Raw genomic sequence first — 15,794 nt, forward strand, 5'->3', positions numbered from 1 at the left:
ATTGGTGTGTAGCGTGGGGAGAGGAGCTAGGCCAGAGGGAGAAGTGAGGTGATAGTGTCCTGCTCGAGGCCCGGCCCTGGTGTTGTGATTTGTGTATGAGTTGGAGCAATCCTGGGGTGATACAGGTTCACCAGGACGTGTTCAAAGCTGTGACCTGGGGGAGGAGATAGGGCGTCAAGCAGGAGTCACAGGGTTTTGGCCCTGGTGGCAGATGAGTGAATGGAGCCCCAAGGATGAGCAGGATGGTGAGGAGTTAGGGTTGGACATGCTCACCGGGAGGCAGGCAGAGCTTCTGAGAGGCTGCTGAAGCAAAGGGCAGTGCTGCTGCAGGAATCTCAGCCCTGCCTGGAGGGAGGCAGCCCCCTGTACCTCACCCACTCTGGCCCTGCACCCCAAGAATAAAAGGACACCCAGAGCTCATGGTCAGCCTCGGGATTTAATCTTTGTAACAATCTTCAGAGGTGTCAATTAATCATCTCCACCAGCACTGCAGGTGGGGACACTGAGGCTCACAGAAGACAGTGATGACCTGCTCACACAGCTTCCATGCTGTGGCCTGGACCCCATGCCAGGGCTTCTCTGCTGCACCCTCTGCAGGAAGGCAAGTGGCTCAGAGGTGCCACGTTTGCTCTCTTCTTCCGGGAAATGATGGATGACATGGCGGGTAGGGGCAGGTCTCTGCACTGTTCCTGTGCTCCCATCCTCAGCCTGTCCTCATTATGGGGCAGCTAAGGGTCAGAAAAGGAAATCCCCCGGAGGGTGAGGCTGAGCAAGCTGCTCTGTCACCTGGGCGTCTCCTTGTGCCCTAGCCCACATCTCTGGCTGCTTCATGAGGGGAGGAAGGCTGGTGCCCCAGCACCTGCGGGCTCAGAGCAGTGTGCAGCTGCATCTGCGCTCCTCCATGGCCACCAATAGCACCCTCAGATTGCGTGGTGAGTAGGGAGGGTAGCGGAGGTCGTTGATCTTCTCCATACCCGGGCTTCGGAGCAGGCAGGCACGATGGTGGGAGAAGGTGTCAAAGGAGAACTTGCCGTGGTACCTACCCATCCCGCTGGCACCTGTAGAGTGGCATAGAGCACAGGTCAGGCCCTCAGTGGCCCGCTGTGGGGATATCAGGCAGACCTGGGCTCTGATCCTCTGAGCCTTAGTTTCCCCATCTGTTAAGTGGGCTGATCAGGGTTGAGCCCCAAGCCTTGCACTACCACCAGGACAGTAAGTGCTGGGGACACCAGGTATTGGGGCAAGCTAGGCACACAGTGCTCAAGGGTGCCTATTTTATAGCCACACTGCCCAGGGTTAACGCTCAGCTCTACCATGAATAGCTGTGTGTCACCTTGGGCAGGCGATTTTAACTCAGGTTCATCCTCTGGGACTATGGAACCACCTCAAGGGTTGTGGCAAGAACTAAGCAAGAAGCCAGTCAGTTGTGGTGGCGCACACCTCTAATCCCAGTGGCTCAGGAGGTTGAGACAGGAGAATTGCGAGTTCAAAGCCAGCCTCAGCTAGGGCTGGGGTTGTGGCTCAGTGGCAGAGTGCTTGCCTCACACATGTGAGGCACTGGGTTCAATCCTTAGCACCACATAAAAACAAATAAACAAAATAAAGATAATTTTTAAAAAATCAATCGAGGTGCTAAGCAACTCAGTGAGACCCTGCCTCTAATAAATAAATAAATAAGTAAATATAGGGAGCTGGGATTGTGGCTCAGCAGTAGAGCACTTGCCTAGTACGTGTGAGGCCCTGGGTTCAGTCCTCAGCACCACATAAAAATAATAAAACAAAGGTATTAATATATATCTATCTATATCTATCTATCTGTATCTATATATATATATATAAATAGGGCTGGGGATGTGGCTCAGTGGTCAGGTGCCCCTGAGTTCAATCCCCAGTACCAAAAAAGGAAAAAAAAAAGAACCAAGCAAGTGTTCAGAGCTGCGAACGTGGTAAGCTCTGTGTTGTTGGTTTGCATCAGTGTCTAGGAAGGGAGGCAGACAAGGACCAGGCGAGGGAAGTCAGGGCCACGGCCTGGGTGGAGCTGGGGCATCCTGGAGTGAGTGGGCCGAGGGATAGGGCACTCACCAGGTGAAGAGGGAAGGTGGGCAGGAGGAGCACTGGTGTGCGGTAACAGAACCCTGGGGGCCAGAGGCCTATTAGGGCCAAGCTCAGTGGCTGAAGCAGCAGGCAGGAAGCTGGGGGAGGAGGCTGGAGTGGGACCCCTGGTCTGGCCTCAGGATGCTGGGAGTCAGGCCTGGCTTGATCTGGGGCCTCAGGGTCGCAGCTGGATCAGATATGCCTGCAGGCCAACCCCCACTCCTCCAGGGACAGAGAAAGTAGGATGAGGAGTGGGACTGGCAGTGACCTCGGTAGGAGCAGAGGCTCCAGGTTGGAGGAAGGGGGGATCCAGAGCCAGGGTCTCAGTGTGCCCACCCCAGTGTGGCCTGCACTGCCAGGTGGCGTTGCCTCAGCCTGCTGTGTGCTGCGGTGGCCCTAGCCACCCTCCAGGAAGGGTCCAGGCAGTACTGAGGTACAACTCTCCAGGCCTTGCTGCTGCTCATTCTGGAGCTTACTGTGGCAGGACCTTGACTGCCTCCTCGGGCTCTACCCTTTCACTGAGGAAGTGGGCCAGAGAGGGGAAGTGGCTGCCCAGGTCACACAGGCTGACGGGCTTTCCGGGGCCAGCCTTGAGGTTTCCCAATCTGGAGGCCAGGGCTTTGCAGCTGTGATGGAGCTGAGGGCAGGGGGCTGGCGACAGATGCCAGGGCTGGCCTGTGGGCTGCGGGAGGGTGAAGGAGCACAGGCAGCCAGGCACGGAGCGTGGAGCCCCTGGGGCTGTGCCCGTGGACAGACAGTAGACCCCAAGCCGTGCTGTTGGGAGAAAGGCCAGTTGTAGCACAACAGACGGTGGCCACGGCTGTGCACCTGTGGGCCCACCCATGTGCGGTAAGTGCAGGCAGGTCTGGAAGTTTCCACTCCAAACCGGGGAGGAGAGCAGGATGGTCAGTGCAGGGGGCCTCCGTGTCACCTTCCATATGGCCTTCCATGTGAGGTTGGGCTCAAGCAGTTTGTGGCAAGAAATTCGTCAGGTAACACTGCTGCCACACACTCGGGAACGGCAAGAGGGCAGGGCTCCGCGGGCACCTACCCACTCCTCCGAAAGGCAGGCTGGCCAGGGTCATGTGCATGAAGCCGTCATTCCCGCAGAAGCCCCCGCTGCTCGTCTGGGCCAGCACCCGCTGGACCACCTGGGAGAGAGCAGAGAGTTCGAGGCTGAACCTGGCGGCTCCAGCCTTGCTGCAGAGGGTCCAGGGCCCGGGCATCTGCCGAAGGTAGGACAGGCACGCCGCCCCTCACAGAGCCGCTGACGTGTTTCCTGAGTGCTTGCTTGCGCGTGGCCTGTGCAGCGTGCTGGGACACAGGCTCTCAAGCCCAAGGGGAAGGCAGGAGACAGTGTCACCTGGGGACGGGTAAAGTGTCATGGCAGTGGTGCGGTGCCACGTAGTCAGGGAGGTGTCCCAGGAGGGACCTGGTGTGCCTGCTCAGTCTCATGGGGAGGGGCCATGTGGAGTGAGCACGGGGACACACGAGGACCTGACCCTGCGGTTCCATCTGTTCCTGGCTGACTTAATGAAGACCTTCCTTTTCAGTCTGGGTTTATCTGAAGAAGGAAATGGGGAAAACGAGCCGACTTTAAATAGTTGCTGTGTGGTCACTTCACTGTATGTAGCTCCAATCCTTGTGGCCCTCGTGACCAGCCTTAACAGCAAACAGCCAGGTGGACCAGTGCTGGCGGTCAGGGAGGTGGAGGGCCAGATGACCCTGATGCCAGGTCCAGTTTCCTAAAGGTCAAGGATCCTGATAAACAGGGTCCTTGGAGGAATGGCTGGTTCTAGAGTTGGGTCAGGAAGGTGCAAGGTGACCAAAGTTTGGCCATGTCATAGGACACAGGGGCCTCCAAGCCTGTGACACAGCCTGTAGCCCAAAGAATCAAATAAACATATCCCTTCTACAGAAATCATTGAAGACACAAATAACATGCAGATGATCTAACACCGCGCACAGAGCGCCCCCCACACTGCCTCCGTGGCCCAAGGGCCAGACTCGGAGCCTGGCTCCAGTTCATGGTGGGGCCCCGGCAGGTGCAGCCTCACCCAGGAGCGGAGGTTTGCCCTGCTGGCCAGCTGAGGTCTCGGCACACCCAGCACCCCTAATGAAGTCCTGGGAAAAACCAGGCACCCTGAGGCTGGGGACAAATAAAGCTGCTGGCATTGAGCTGAGAGGCTTAGCTAGTGCATCCTTAGCTCCTGGAGGAGAAAGGACCTTCATGGAAACTGGTGAAGTCCCCAGGAAGCCCGAGTGTAGTTCATGGAGATGAACCATGGCAGTTTCTTATTCCGACCCACAACAGGGCCCTTAGGCAGGGGAACCGGGGATGGGGTACGCGAGAACTCTACTGTCTCTGAAGCTCTTCTGTAAGTCCAAAGTTATTTCCAAATAAAAAGTGAACTTAAAAAACCATTGTTCAGACAGGAGGAGAATCTCATGAGGGGTGTGGGAGGGTGGTGGGAACTGTTGCTGTGTCCTTAGGCTGGGGACGGGGACACCACCCCTGTGCCCTGGGGACTCTCAGGCTGCTCCGTGGGCCTAATCAGCATATTCTGGGAACTGCATGTGCTTGTCCTATCCACACCCCAGGTGGCCCCCTCGTGTGTGCCTCCAGAGCTAGGCAAGGTGGCCACCAGGCGGAGGTGTATGGGGAAAATTGACTCGGGGGCTCTGGACCCTGGAGAAGACCCCAGGGACATACTCCTGGGAAGAAGAGCAGGAACAAAGCCAAGAGCCACCAGCCCTGAAGTCCTGTGTGACTGCCCCACAAAGGCTGTGTCCCTTCTGCTGCCGCCACTCCCCCATCCTGCCGGGCCGCACCTGGGAGCTGTTGGAGAAGGCGTACAGGGCCAGGGGCTTCTCCCGCCGGTTGATGAAGTCGATGGCTTCATCCAGGCTCCTCACGGTCACCAGGGGCAGGATGGGCCCAAAGATCTCCTCCTGCATCACGGGCTCCGTCTCCTGCACGTCCACCAGCACAGTGGGCGCTGCGGGCAGGCACGGCGACAGTCAGCCCAGGGACACCCCAGGGGAGGGGATTCGGCAGGGCCGGGGCCCAGGATGCAGGCCGGGGACCCCCTGGCCTGACCTCCCAGCTCTCCAGGCTCTGAGGACCTGGGTCCTGGCCTCTCGGAACTGCAGATGGCAGGACAGACGGCAGAACGGAAGTTTACACCACCCTCCTGACCCTGGAACTGGGGTCCGGCTTAGTGGATCAGAGTTTGGGGTGAGGAGACAGGCTCCAGGCCATGGTGACGTGGGGCCTTCGTGTTCTGGAACCAGGCACCGGGCCGGGGACCCAGGCCTGGCCAGCAGGGAGCGGGGCCGGCTTTCAGGCGAGGCCCCTGCAGCAAGGAAGGCCCTCGGCCCAGGGGGCTGCGGCAGGGGAGAGGGGACTCACCGATGTAGAGCTCGCTCTCGTCGCTCTGGCCACCGATGGCCACCCGGCCACAGCCCAGCAGTCCCTGGAGCCGCTTGAAATGCTTCTGGCTGATGATGCGGCCCAGGCTGGGGGAGCTCTGGGGGTCGTCGCCATAGAAACGGGTGATGGCGCTCTGCAGGGCAGGCAGCAGGCGCTCGCGGGTCTCGGGGCTGCACAGGACGTAATCCGGGGCCACGCAGGTCTGGCCGGCGTTGAAGTACCGGAACCAGGTGACGCGGTTGGCCACGGTCTGGGGGTCACAGTCGTCATCCACGTAGCACGGGTTCTTGCCCCCCAGCTCCAGGGTGACGGGTGTCAGGTGCTTGGCAGCGGCGGCCATGACGATCTTGCCCACACGGGGGCTCCCTGGGCATGAGAAGAAACCAGAGTAGCCTCTCCATCACTCTGATTATGCGGATAGCCGTGGCCTGGGGCTGGCCTCCTTACCACTTCGCCACCCTGCAGGCCAGGGCCCTGCCCATCTCTGCCCAGACCAGCCCCAGCAATGCAGATGTTCTGGGGAGAAGCCGAGCTGCAGCCCGGCTGCAAGTTGGCCCCGTCTCCAGCCCATCCTGGGGCCACTCTTCCTACAATGCCAGCTGTTCCCCTCCCAGTTCTCCCTTCTCCTCTAGAGCCTTGGTGGCCTCTTACCAGCTCTCAGCCTGCCTGTCCCCTCTCTGTCCCCAACTCCCTTCCTGAGTTCCTGGATCTAGAGGGCACCTCACCAGGCCTGTGGCTCCTGCTCATCTCCTGCCTTTGCTCAGATGCCACCTGTCACCCCTGGAGCCTCCCGCACTGGCCTGGCCTGCAGCTCCACACCTCTCGGCCCTTACTCTCTTCTCTCCCCTTAACGCAGAACTCCAAAGGTCTTGTCCTTCCAGCCCCTCTGCACCCCGAGGCCCACGTGGTGTCTGGCACTTGGTCAGTGGGCTCAGCAAACCTCACTGACCAGGGCAGCAGGAGAGAACGGAGCTCCAGGGCCAAGTCTGGGAAGGACTTCGTCTGCCCTTCCTTCGCCCGCAGGACGGACCTGTGACTTAGAGATGACTGCAGCTTTGCAGATGAGAAAACAGGCCTGGAGAGCTTGGGGTGCAGCAGAGGTCCCCGCTGTCTGCAGCCTCTGTGCAGGCCACCTTGAGGACCACGCCTAGAACAGCCTCTGGGTCTCACCCGCCAGAGCTGCAGGGTGTGGGTGGAGGGGCGGCTCCTCCCTTGCATGGGGACCACAGGAGCTGCCACCAGACCCTCTTGCTCCGTTAGCCTCCCTGTGGCCAGGTGGGACAGGCATCGCTTTTCCTGAGCTTGACGCTGGGTCCACAGGGGAGAAGGGCAAGGCTGCGTCTCCACCTCCTCTCCTCTGAGGTCAGAGGTGAGCTCAGCCCTGGGAGTGCCGCCCCCTGCCTCTGTCCTTGTGTCTCCTCCAGAAGTCCCATCCTGGTGATGAAGCCAGGAGGTGTGGGGACTAGTGTGACGGCAGGGGAACCCGGGGGTCAGCTCTCACCAAGGGCTTGGGTGCACATCCTGTCCTGGCCAGGGCAGAGTGAACCTGGGCAAGGCCCTTGGTCACCTGGACCCGGGCCTCACCTGTCTAGCCTGCAGTAGGGCCACTGTCGCTGGGGTGGAAGGCCTGGCACAGCTGGAGCTAGCAAGTCCAGAGGCTTGATTCAGGAGACTGGTTGGCAGAGGTGGGTTGTGGACCCACACAGGGGACTCGATGCCATTTTGAGTGGTGCTGAGGGACCAGGTCCTGCTCCCAGCCTGGTTGAGGTCAGCCCCTGTGCACCCACCCAGCGCTTGCCCATTCGGGGCTGGGTCATCAGTGGCCGTCGCCTGCTCTTGGAGTCAGGGATGGGATCCCCCAGGGCCTCCCCTCCTCACCTGTGAAGAAGATGTAGTCGAACCTGTGCTCCAGCAGCCGCGCGGTCTCCGCGGGCCCGCCCAGGGCCACAGCCAAGCAGCTCTGCACCACAGGTGGGGGTCCCAGCTTCAGCGCCCGGGGGGGGGGGGGGGACCTGTCCTGCCCACCCCCAGCCCCCTGGCCTGACCCAGAGTTGCCAAGGCTCTAGGAGGCTGGGTAGGTTGGGGTCCCCCAGGGGATTGGGCCCAACAGGTATGGGGTTGAGGGGGTGGGGCCGGGCTGGGCAGCCGGAGACAGAGCTGGGACTCCCAGGGACAGGTGCCCTGGCTGCTGCACAGAGGGAAGTTGGTGGGGGGCACTTAGCCCAGGTCACACAACTTGGAAGAGGTGGCACTGAGGTTGGGACTTGGGTCTCTGACGCCAGGGGCTGCCTGTCCCTCTCACCTGGTCTAGGTAGCGGGGCAGCACCTCGGCCAGGACCTTCTCAACGCTCTTGCTGATCTCGGAGGGCTTCAGGACCACACAGTTCCCTGCCGGGCAGGAGAGGAGGAGGCGGGGAGGTAGACGCCCAACCCACAGCCCTGCAGGCAGGTGCTGGCCCCGCCCACTGTCAGATGGAGACTCTGGCTGAGGGGACAAGACACATCTGAGGCCACACAGCCCTGGACAGTGGGCCAGGTGGAAGCACCTGGTCTGGCCCCTGGGGGCCCTGAGACCTGGGGGGGCTGTAGGAAGGCGGAGGCTCTGCTCTCACCTGCAGCAATGGCCCCCACCAGGGGCACCAGCGTCAGGTTCAGCGGGTAGTTCCAGGGCGCGACGATGAGCACCAGGCCAAAGGGCTCCTTGCGGATGAAGGCTGAGTCCAGCTGTGTGGCCTGGGTGGGGGTGAACAGTGAGGTGCCCAGAGAGGCCACCCCATGGGAGCAAGTATTCCCTGAAGCCCGCCTGCCCGCCCCGACCCCCGGGCCTCTCACCAGGTTCTTGGACACCTTCTCGTCCTTCATCCACGTCTGCAGGTTCCTGAGGGCCAGGTCGACCTCGCTCTGGCTGATGGCGATCTCAGACACCTCCGCCTCAAAGTTGGACTGCGGGAAAGCCAAGGTCGAGGTGGGCTGGGGGTCAGTGGGTGGCTGGATGGGGGACGGCACAGAATCTGCTGCTGTGACACCTCTGGGTTCACTCCACACTCCGTGCCCTTACCGGGAACAGGCGCACGTTCCTTGGCACGAACCTGTTCCTGTGCCAAGTTGGAGCAGTGACCAAAACAGATGGGCAACCACCCTGGGGGTCCCATGTAGGGGACAGTGACTGTGACCATGAGATCATCAATGGCTGTGTTAAGTCTTGACGTGTGCAGGGGTGGGTGTGAGAGTGTGCTCGAGGTGTGCTGTTTATACAGTGGTCAGTACAGATCTCCGGGATGAGGAGCCATTTGAGCAGTGACCTGAAGACAAGGAGGGTGGGGCCTGCATGCCTAGGGGTGGCACGTTCCGGACAGGGGTCCCAGTCGGGGCAGGGCCCTGCATGGCGGAGGTGATGGCCAGGTGACAGGAGATGCCGCTGAGCAGAGGGGGCGGGATCCGACTTGGACCTAACAGGCCGCGTACAGCTGTCTGCAGGGTGGACATCCATCTGTACAGCGCAGGGCACAGCCCCCTCCCTGGCAAATGCTCTCTGTTCCCACAGCCCAGGGACAGGGACCATTGTCAGGTTTCTAGGGCAGGAGGGAGGAGACAAAAATCAATAGAGCTGGGTGCGGTGGCCACGCCTGTCATTCCAGTAGCTCGGGAGGCTGAGACAGGAGGATCTCAAGTTCAAAGCCAGCCTCAGCAACGGCGAGGCGCTAAGCAGCTCAGTAAGCCGCTGTCTCTAAGTAAAATACAAAACAGGGCTGGGATGGGGCTCAGTGGGCGAGACATTGTCCTGATCTCTGCCAGCTGGTGTGCCCTGTCCCCACACCCAGGAGAGACACGGCCAGTGGAGACACTGCCAGCTACTGGAGGCTGTGGCCAGAGCGACTACAGGACAAGCTCCCTGTGTCAGAGCAGAGGTGATGGGACACAGGGTGCCGGGTGGTCAGGACCAGAGGCAGGAATCCTCCACTCGGGGTCACTCAGCTAGACTGCAGCAAGGCCAGGGCCAGCACTGGGCCCAGGAGGAGGGGACGGCCTCAGAGGACAAGGCCGTGCCCGCTCGTGCCCCCTCATGCCCCCTCGTGGCCGCCGGGCTGCGGCGAGCCTTCAGCCACACGTGTCCACAGCTGGTCACGCTGCCGGGACCCGGACAGCCTGGGTCTGCTGAGCTCCGTGACTCTGGAGAGTGGGCCACCGGGAGCGGGCTTGGGCCCTGGCTGTGTCTTCGGGCAAGAACATGTCCCTCCCCGAGCCTTCTCTAGGGGTAACTGGGAGTGACGCACCTCCAAGAGCCGCTGGGTGCGTGGGAGGACGCAGCTCTGGGAGACACTGCCTGCTGGGGTGGGGACGGCCGGGGGAGGGGCCAGGTTGAGTTTCCTGGGCTCCAGGAGTCGGAGCTGAAGTGGCAAAGGGACCAGATAGCCCGGTTGGTCAGGTCAAGTCTCGGGTGGCAGGAGACTCGCTCCCCAGGGAGCCCAACAGGCTGGGGGAGGCGATAGCTGGGGACGTCCTGCCCAGAAAAGGGTTCTGGGGCAGCCCGCTGGACAGCTGTCCTGGGGCAGGAGTGCGGTCAAGGGGTGGGGCCTTGCCAGGTGCCTGTTTCTGGGGCCTCCACGGTGGCTGCTGCAGGATTGGGAGGGTCTGAGCCTGAGGGCCTCCCGTGTTCACACAGAGCCTGTGATGCCCGCTGTACCCAGAGTGAGGCCAAAGTTCTCCGGGGCTGACCAGGCCCTACCCACTGGGTCCCACCTCCCGGGCCTCACCTTCCACATCTCTCTCTCCCACTCCCTCCAGCCACACTGGTCTCTTTGTAGCTCCTCAAATACACCAAGTCCTCCTGCCTCAGGGCCTTTGCTTGTGCTACACAGGTGGCCACCCCCAATGTCCAGGGGCTCTTTCTTTCCCTCTCCTCTGTGTCTCTGCTCTAATGCCCCCCTCTCAGAGACACCTTCCCTGCCCCTCCACGTATAAACCAGCACCTGCTCCTGGACCCTCCGCCCTTTCTCTGGGGTGTCCCCATGACACTCATCATCACTCAGCCCATTGTGCCACCTCTGTCCTGTTGTATTGTCCCCCACCAGAGGGTCAGCTCTGTGCACTGGGGGCCTTGGCCCTGTTCGGGTGCCCAGAGCCTCACCAGCGCACAGTAGCTGCAGACTGAGCCGAGGACCCGGGGCTGGGTGACGGCAGGAGGCAGGTCCTGGCCCGGGCAGGAGCTGGGCTCGGTGGCTCTTAGTCCCTCTGTCCCAGCTGTGCTGCCTGACCCCTCCCTGCAGGGCACCCTCTCCCCCACCGGCCACCTTGTGCAGGTCCTGGGCCAGCGCGTCCAGCAGCAGCTGCCGGTTGTCCTGCAGGAAGCGGCCCAGGCCCTGGAGCTGCGCCGCCCGGAACTCTGCCGGCCGAGTCCGCCCCGAGCCGAAGGCCTCCCGCAGCCGCCGCAGCGTGTCCTCGACGGGGTCCATCCTGCTGGACAGGGCAGCGAGAACTGGGTGCTCCACCTCCAGGGGCGACCTGCGGCTGCCCCTCAGTTACCCCACGGGCCAGCTGCTGCCTTCAAGTCCCTGCCCTGCCATAGGCACACTCAGACGCGCCAGGCCTGGTGACCACTCCCTTTGCCAGGGGAGCGCGGGGTGTCACGGGAGACAGTGTGGCTTGGGGACAGCTGCTCCCCGGCCCCCAGACCTGGGCAGGCAGGCTGAGGTCACCCTACTTCCTGCCACATAGGGTAGCCCTGAGTCATGGTCCCACCCTGCTTGGGAGCCCTCCTGGAGGGAGGCTGGCCATCACCTGGCCTGGCCGAGTGGACAGGAGTACAGTGAATGGAGGGACAGTTTGCCATCGGCCACCACGGCCACCTCTTGGAATGTGCTGGACACAGAGATCCCTGTCCTCCCTGTCCCAGCCTGGGAGCCAGGATGGGTGTGGCAGCTCAAGGCCTGGGTGACCTGGGCAGTGGCCCCCTCTCCCTGCACCTCAGTTGCCCTGGCACAAGGGGGAAGGCCCTGCTGCCCCCTCCAATCCAGTCTGCAGTGCTTGTAGAAGGAGGTGACATGGGGCGAGGGACACTCATGTCACCAGCCAGGGCAGGGACCCACGTCCCCCTGGGCCCCACCTGTTCCCTTGAGGCTCGCCTGATGAGTGCTGTGACCACCCACTCCTCAGCCTGGTGCCTGCCTCCCTCGGGTCTCAGCTGATGCCTCCTCCAGGCAGCCAGCCCTGACTGCTCCCCACCCACCCCCGTAGCTGCCCCTTGCCTGTGCTCCCACTGTTCTGGGTGGTGCTGTGAGATAAATGTCCAGCGACTCTCTGTCCATCCCCCAGTCTCCTCCCCTGCCTGTCTGCTTCCTCCCAAGGGCCTGGACGGCAGCCCCTGTTGGCCTACTTGACCCATCCTTTGGGTCTCCGTGCCCAGCCTCCTCGCCTGCTGGACACAGAGCAGCATGTGCCAGCTCGTAGGTGCCTGCCGGCCTCCGGAGCTGGGCTCCTGGCTGGGCCTCGTAAGCTGGGAGGCCTGGGCAGGCCTTCGCCCTCCCTGCCTCGGTCTCCTTGTCCAAAGCACAGGGGCGAAGCTAGCCCTGGCTCCTCTGCGTCACGTGGCAGGACGTGGCCTAAAGCGCTGGCCGTTGTGCCCTGAGCTCAGGACACAGGGTCACCTGGCTGTTTCACTAAGAGGTCTACAAATATTGACTCCCCTCCCGTCACCTTCTCACCCCCGCCGAGGGCGTGGGGACAAGCGCACCGCCCCCTGCCTTTCATCAGAGCCTCTCAGCGCCCACAAAAATGTGAAGCTCGCAGCACCCACAGGGGACGTGGGCAGGAGCTCGGTGGGGACAGGGGTCCAGTGGAACATTCCAGCAGCTGCTCCTAGCAACAGTGAGGCTGGCTGGCATGGGCAGCAGGCTACGGCCCTGACCTGCCCGGGCCTCTGTGGCTGGTCACTCTGTGCTGAGGCCCCCAGCAAGGGGCCCTGAGGGTGGGGAGCTGGGCAGGACCCAGCAAGCAGAGGAGCCAGGCCATCAGGGACCCTGGGCTGTGACCCCTCAGAGGAGCCGAGCAGCCACTGTGGACACAGGAGATTCCTGCGGCAGTCACTGGGCTGGGCCAGGAGTGCGGTCCCCCTTCGTGGGTCCATCTCAGGTCCATCTCACACTGAGTCTGTCTGGCTGTCTGTCCTGACTCGCTGAAACTTGCCAGCAGCTGGGGGGCCGTTAGTGACCCCATCGAAAGAAATGGAGACCAGGACACAGCAGGCGCGGGCTCCCCCAAGGCCACCCATGTTCTTAGGCTGGATACCCAGGTCCACCCCTGGCTCAGCACAGTTCCAGTGCCCTTCGAGGGGGCAGCCAGAGTCCTGGGGAGGGGACCTGGGCCCAGGCAGGCACTTGCCTGTCAGCGAGGCGCCCTGTGAGGACGGGAGTGGCGCTCTGCCCGTGCTGTTCCCTCACCTGCCCTCAGTCCCGCCAGTGCCCACTGCGCCCGGCCGGCCCAAGTCCCTTCCTGCCTCCGCGGGCCGGGCCAGGGAGGTCCAGGGGCTGCAGGCCTGGAGGTCTCTGTGAAGGGGGGTGAGCAGGGCTTCCTACAGCATTTGAGGGTGAAAAGAACACTGGCCTGTGTCCCCTGGGGCCGGGAAGGTCCGGCCACTTCCCTCCAGGCGGATGACCTGGGGATCCCTCTAAAAATAATCACAGGCTCTGGCTGGCGGGCACAGGTGTGCCTGCCCTGGTGTGGCGCCGTCAGCCAGAGGAGTGGGGTGGCTCGGTGCTGGCTCCTCCCCTCACGGAGCCCCTAGCTGTGCCGGCGTCGGGTCCTGCCCTGCCCGTCCGCAGCCTGGTGGCTGGATGCTCCTCCGGCTGCAGGCCCTGTCCCTACTCAGGCCTTCGGGCTTTTTGTTGTTGGGTTCTGTTGTGCTGGGATCCAACCCAGGGCCTCATACCTTCTGGGCCAGTGCTGTCCCTGAGCCGCTCGCCTCTCGGCCCGTGGCATGGCCTGGGGGTCCAGCGACCTGGCTCCCAACTCCCAGCAGCTCTGCTTATTTGCCGGGGGACCTAGGGCGAGTCTCTTGACCTCTGAGTCTCACTTTTGCTGTCTGTGAAATGGCACGGCATGCCCAGGAGGTGGCTGTCACCTGAGTAGACTCTTGCCCCCTCCGGGGTCATGGAGTGTGTTCCCTCTTGGGGCAGCTGGGCACAGGGCGGGGTCCCTTGGCCTCACAGGGCGTCCAGTACCCAGGAGGAGGAGGCCTGGTGGCCCACTCCCACAGATGGAGGTTGGCTGCTGGCGGCTGGGCCCAGCGCTCCGGCCTCTCCCGGGCCCTCCTTCTCCCCCTCCCGGTCCCTCCACCCTGTCTCTTCCTTCCCCTTTCTCCCCTGGCCAGCCATGGAGCCGAGGACACAGTGAGCCTGTGTGTCCCCAAGCAGCCTGCCTGCCTGGCAGCCGGCAGCCCCGTGGCTGAGCCGGGTCCTGGCCCTGGCTGATGGGTGCAGCCCCAGCCTGCCCGGGATACAGTACCTGAGGCCCCGCCAAGCTGCCCTTCCTGCTGGCTGTCCCTGCTCAGCTGGGGCTCCCCTGCCTTATGAAAGGTCCAAGACAGGCCGGCCTCCCGGGCGGGGCACCCTTGGCCTCCGGCCTGACTTTGGCGCTGGGCCAGCTGGAGGCTGCAAAGCAAGATTTTGCCGCTACTTCCTCCAGAGGCCTCTAGATCCTTCCCTGAACCTCAGGAGAAGGAGCCAGGACTCAGAGAGGGCAGCACCAGGCCACAGGCCACACAGCCTGTCAATTCTGACCAAGGGGCCCGGCCCGAGGAGAGCCCAGGGCAGTGGACCCGGGAATCAGGGGCGAGATGGGGCCCGGAGGCCTACAGCAAGAGAGGCTCTGCCCTGCCCCAGCCCCCCGAGCCTCAGGGTCCCCATCTGCAAAGCCGAGATGGCTGGCGGCCAGAGCACAGTCCCAGGACAATGTCTGCTGCCTGCTGTCCTCAGCCTCTGCCTATCTGTGTCCCCAGCACCACCCCCAGCAGCACCCCCTGCACAGAACCTGTCACCCCCCAAACCTGACGTTTTACAAATGAGGAAAGCAGTGCCCAGAAAGGGGAGGGGACTTGACCAGGGGCAGGGGTGGCAGGGCTTCCTGCTCCGAGCAGGTGTTCATCGTCACGGATGTCCCCTCTGCCTCCCAGGGACGAAACCACCCTCCACTGCCGACGACAGTGATCAGATGCTACGCATCACCGTGTCACCTATCATCCTGGGGGACCTCGTGCTCCCACTCCTCCTCAGGCACAGAGCTGTGCCCGGGGGCCTGGCCACTGTCTCCACCCCAGGCATACCTGTGGGGCCAAGCAGGTGCTGGGTCAGACGGGCGCGTGGGTTCCAGGTGTGCGGGCAGGGACCGGCTTTGTGCCACTGCCTGCTGCGGTGCCCTCTCTGCTGGTGCCCTGGGTCTGCCTGGAGGCTCCGGGGCCAGGGCCTCTGGGCCGACCTTGCACCTGGGAGATGCTCATGGCTGCCCCACCCACCGACTCCCCTGCCTCCCTGGGCGGGCGGGAGAGGGCTTCTGGCCCACGTGGGCTCCGACACCCTGGAGGATTTAGCTAGTTGGGGTGGGGGAGGGATAAGGGGCTGCGGAGGACCCCCTCCCCGTTCTCTGTGGAGGATGGAGCCCCCAGCCGCCACCTGTCACGTGACTCAGCATGTGACAGCCTGCTCTGCCGCTCTCTGGAGCTGAGCCAGACAGAAGCAAAGAGAGCTGGTGACAGGCAGGGCTAGGCGGGGGCTGAGCCCATAGCTTTCAGCCAGGAAGTAGACTCAGAGAGGAGCAGTCACAGGCCTAAAGCCACACAGCAAACTGGGAGCCCACCTGGAAAGGTCCTGATGGGTGAGAGGGGTGTGCAGGATCCTAAAGACGCTCTCTGACCAGAGAGCTGTCAGGAGACTCCCTGCAGGGCTCGATACAGCTCGCAAGGAGGCTCCCGAGGAGGTCTGCCTTCCTGGGACAGGGTCCACCTGTGCTGGGTGTGGAGGCCCCTCTACCCTGGGGTGGGAGGCACCCCACCCTTCTCCTTGCCCCTAGAGCCGGGTTCCAGAGGCTCAGTGGGCCTGACGGTTGTGGCCAGGATAATCGGGGCCTCTGGGCAGGACCTCCAGGGGTCACTCTTAGATCTGCCTGGGACTGCACATCTGGTGTAGGGGACCCAGAGGTCTCGAACTTCCTGCTGCGGCCAAGCTCAGGTGTCTGGGCCAGACAGATCTGCCCACCCTCACTGGACAGCACTTGCTTC

At 62.7% G+C, this 15,794-nt stretch overlaps 1 protein-coding gene across 4 annotated transcripts; it reads right to left on the minus strand.

The window, feature by feature from the left end:
* Positions 1-417: 417 nt before the first annotated feature.
* Aldh3b1 (aldehyde dehydrogenase 3 family member B1) lies at positions 418-15,025 on the minus strand. Of its 4 annotated transcripts, none has more exons than XM_071615999.1 (11): positions 14,844-15,025; positions 14,027-14,172; positions 10,819-10,984; positions 8,360-8,470; positions 8,140-8,260; positions 7,830-7,915; positions 7,406-7,487; positions 5,507-5,893; positions 4,927-5,093; positions 3,146-3,245; positions 418-1,058 (listed from the first exon to the last, which is right to left on the minus strand). In XM_071615999.1, the coding sequence occupies exons 3-11, from the start codon at positions 10,978-10,980 to the stop codon at positions 868-870; spliced, it is 1,407 nt and encodes a 468-aa protein (XP_071472100.1). In that variant the 5' UTR covers positions 10,981-10,984; positions 14,027-14,172; positions 14,844-15,025; the 3' UTR covers positions 418-867. The 4 variants fall into 4 exon arrangements, with proteins under 4 accessions (XP_071472100.1, XP_071472099.1, XP_071472101.1 ...); XM_071615998.1 differs by having other exon boundaries at positions 10,819-10,981; positions 14,844-15,024; XM_071616000.1 differs by lacking the exon at positions 10,819-10,984 and having other exon boundaries at positions 14,844-15,015.
* Between the last annotated feature and the right edge of the window lie 769 nt (positions 15,026-15,794).

Source organism: Marmota flaviventris, chromosome 9, assembly GCF_047511675.1.
Source record: "Marmota flaviventris isolate mMarFla1 chromosome 9, mMarFla1.hap1, whole genome shotgun sequence".
NCBI lineage: Eukaryota > Metazoa > Chordata > Mammalia > Rodentia > Sciuridae > Marmota > Marmota flaviventris.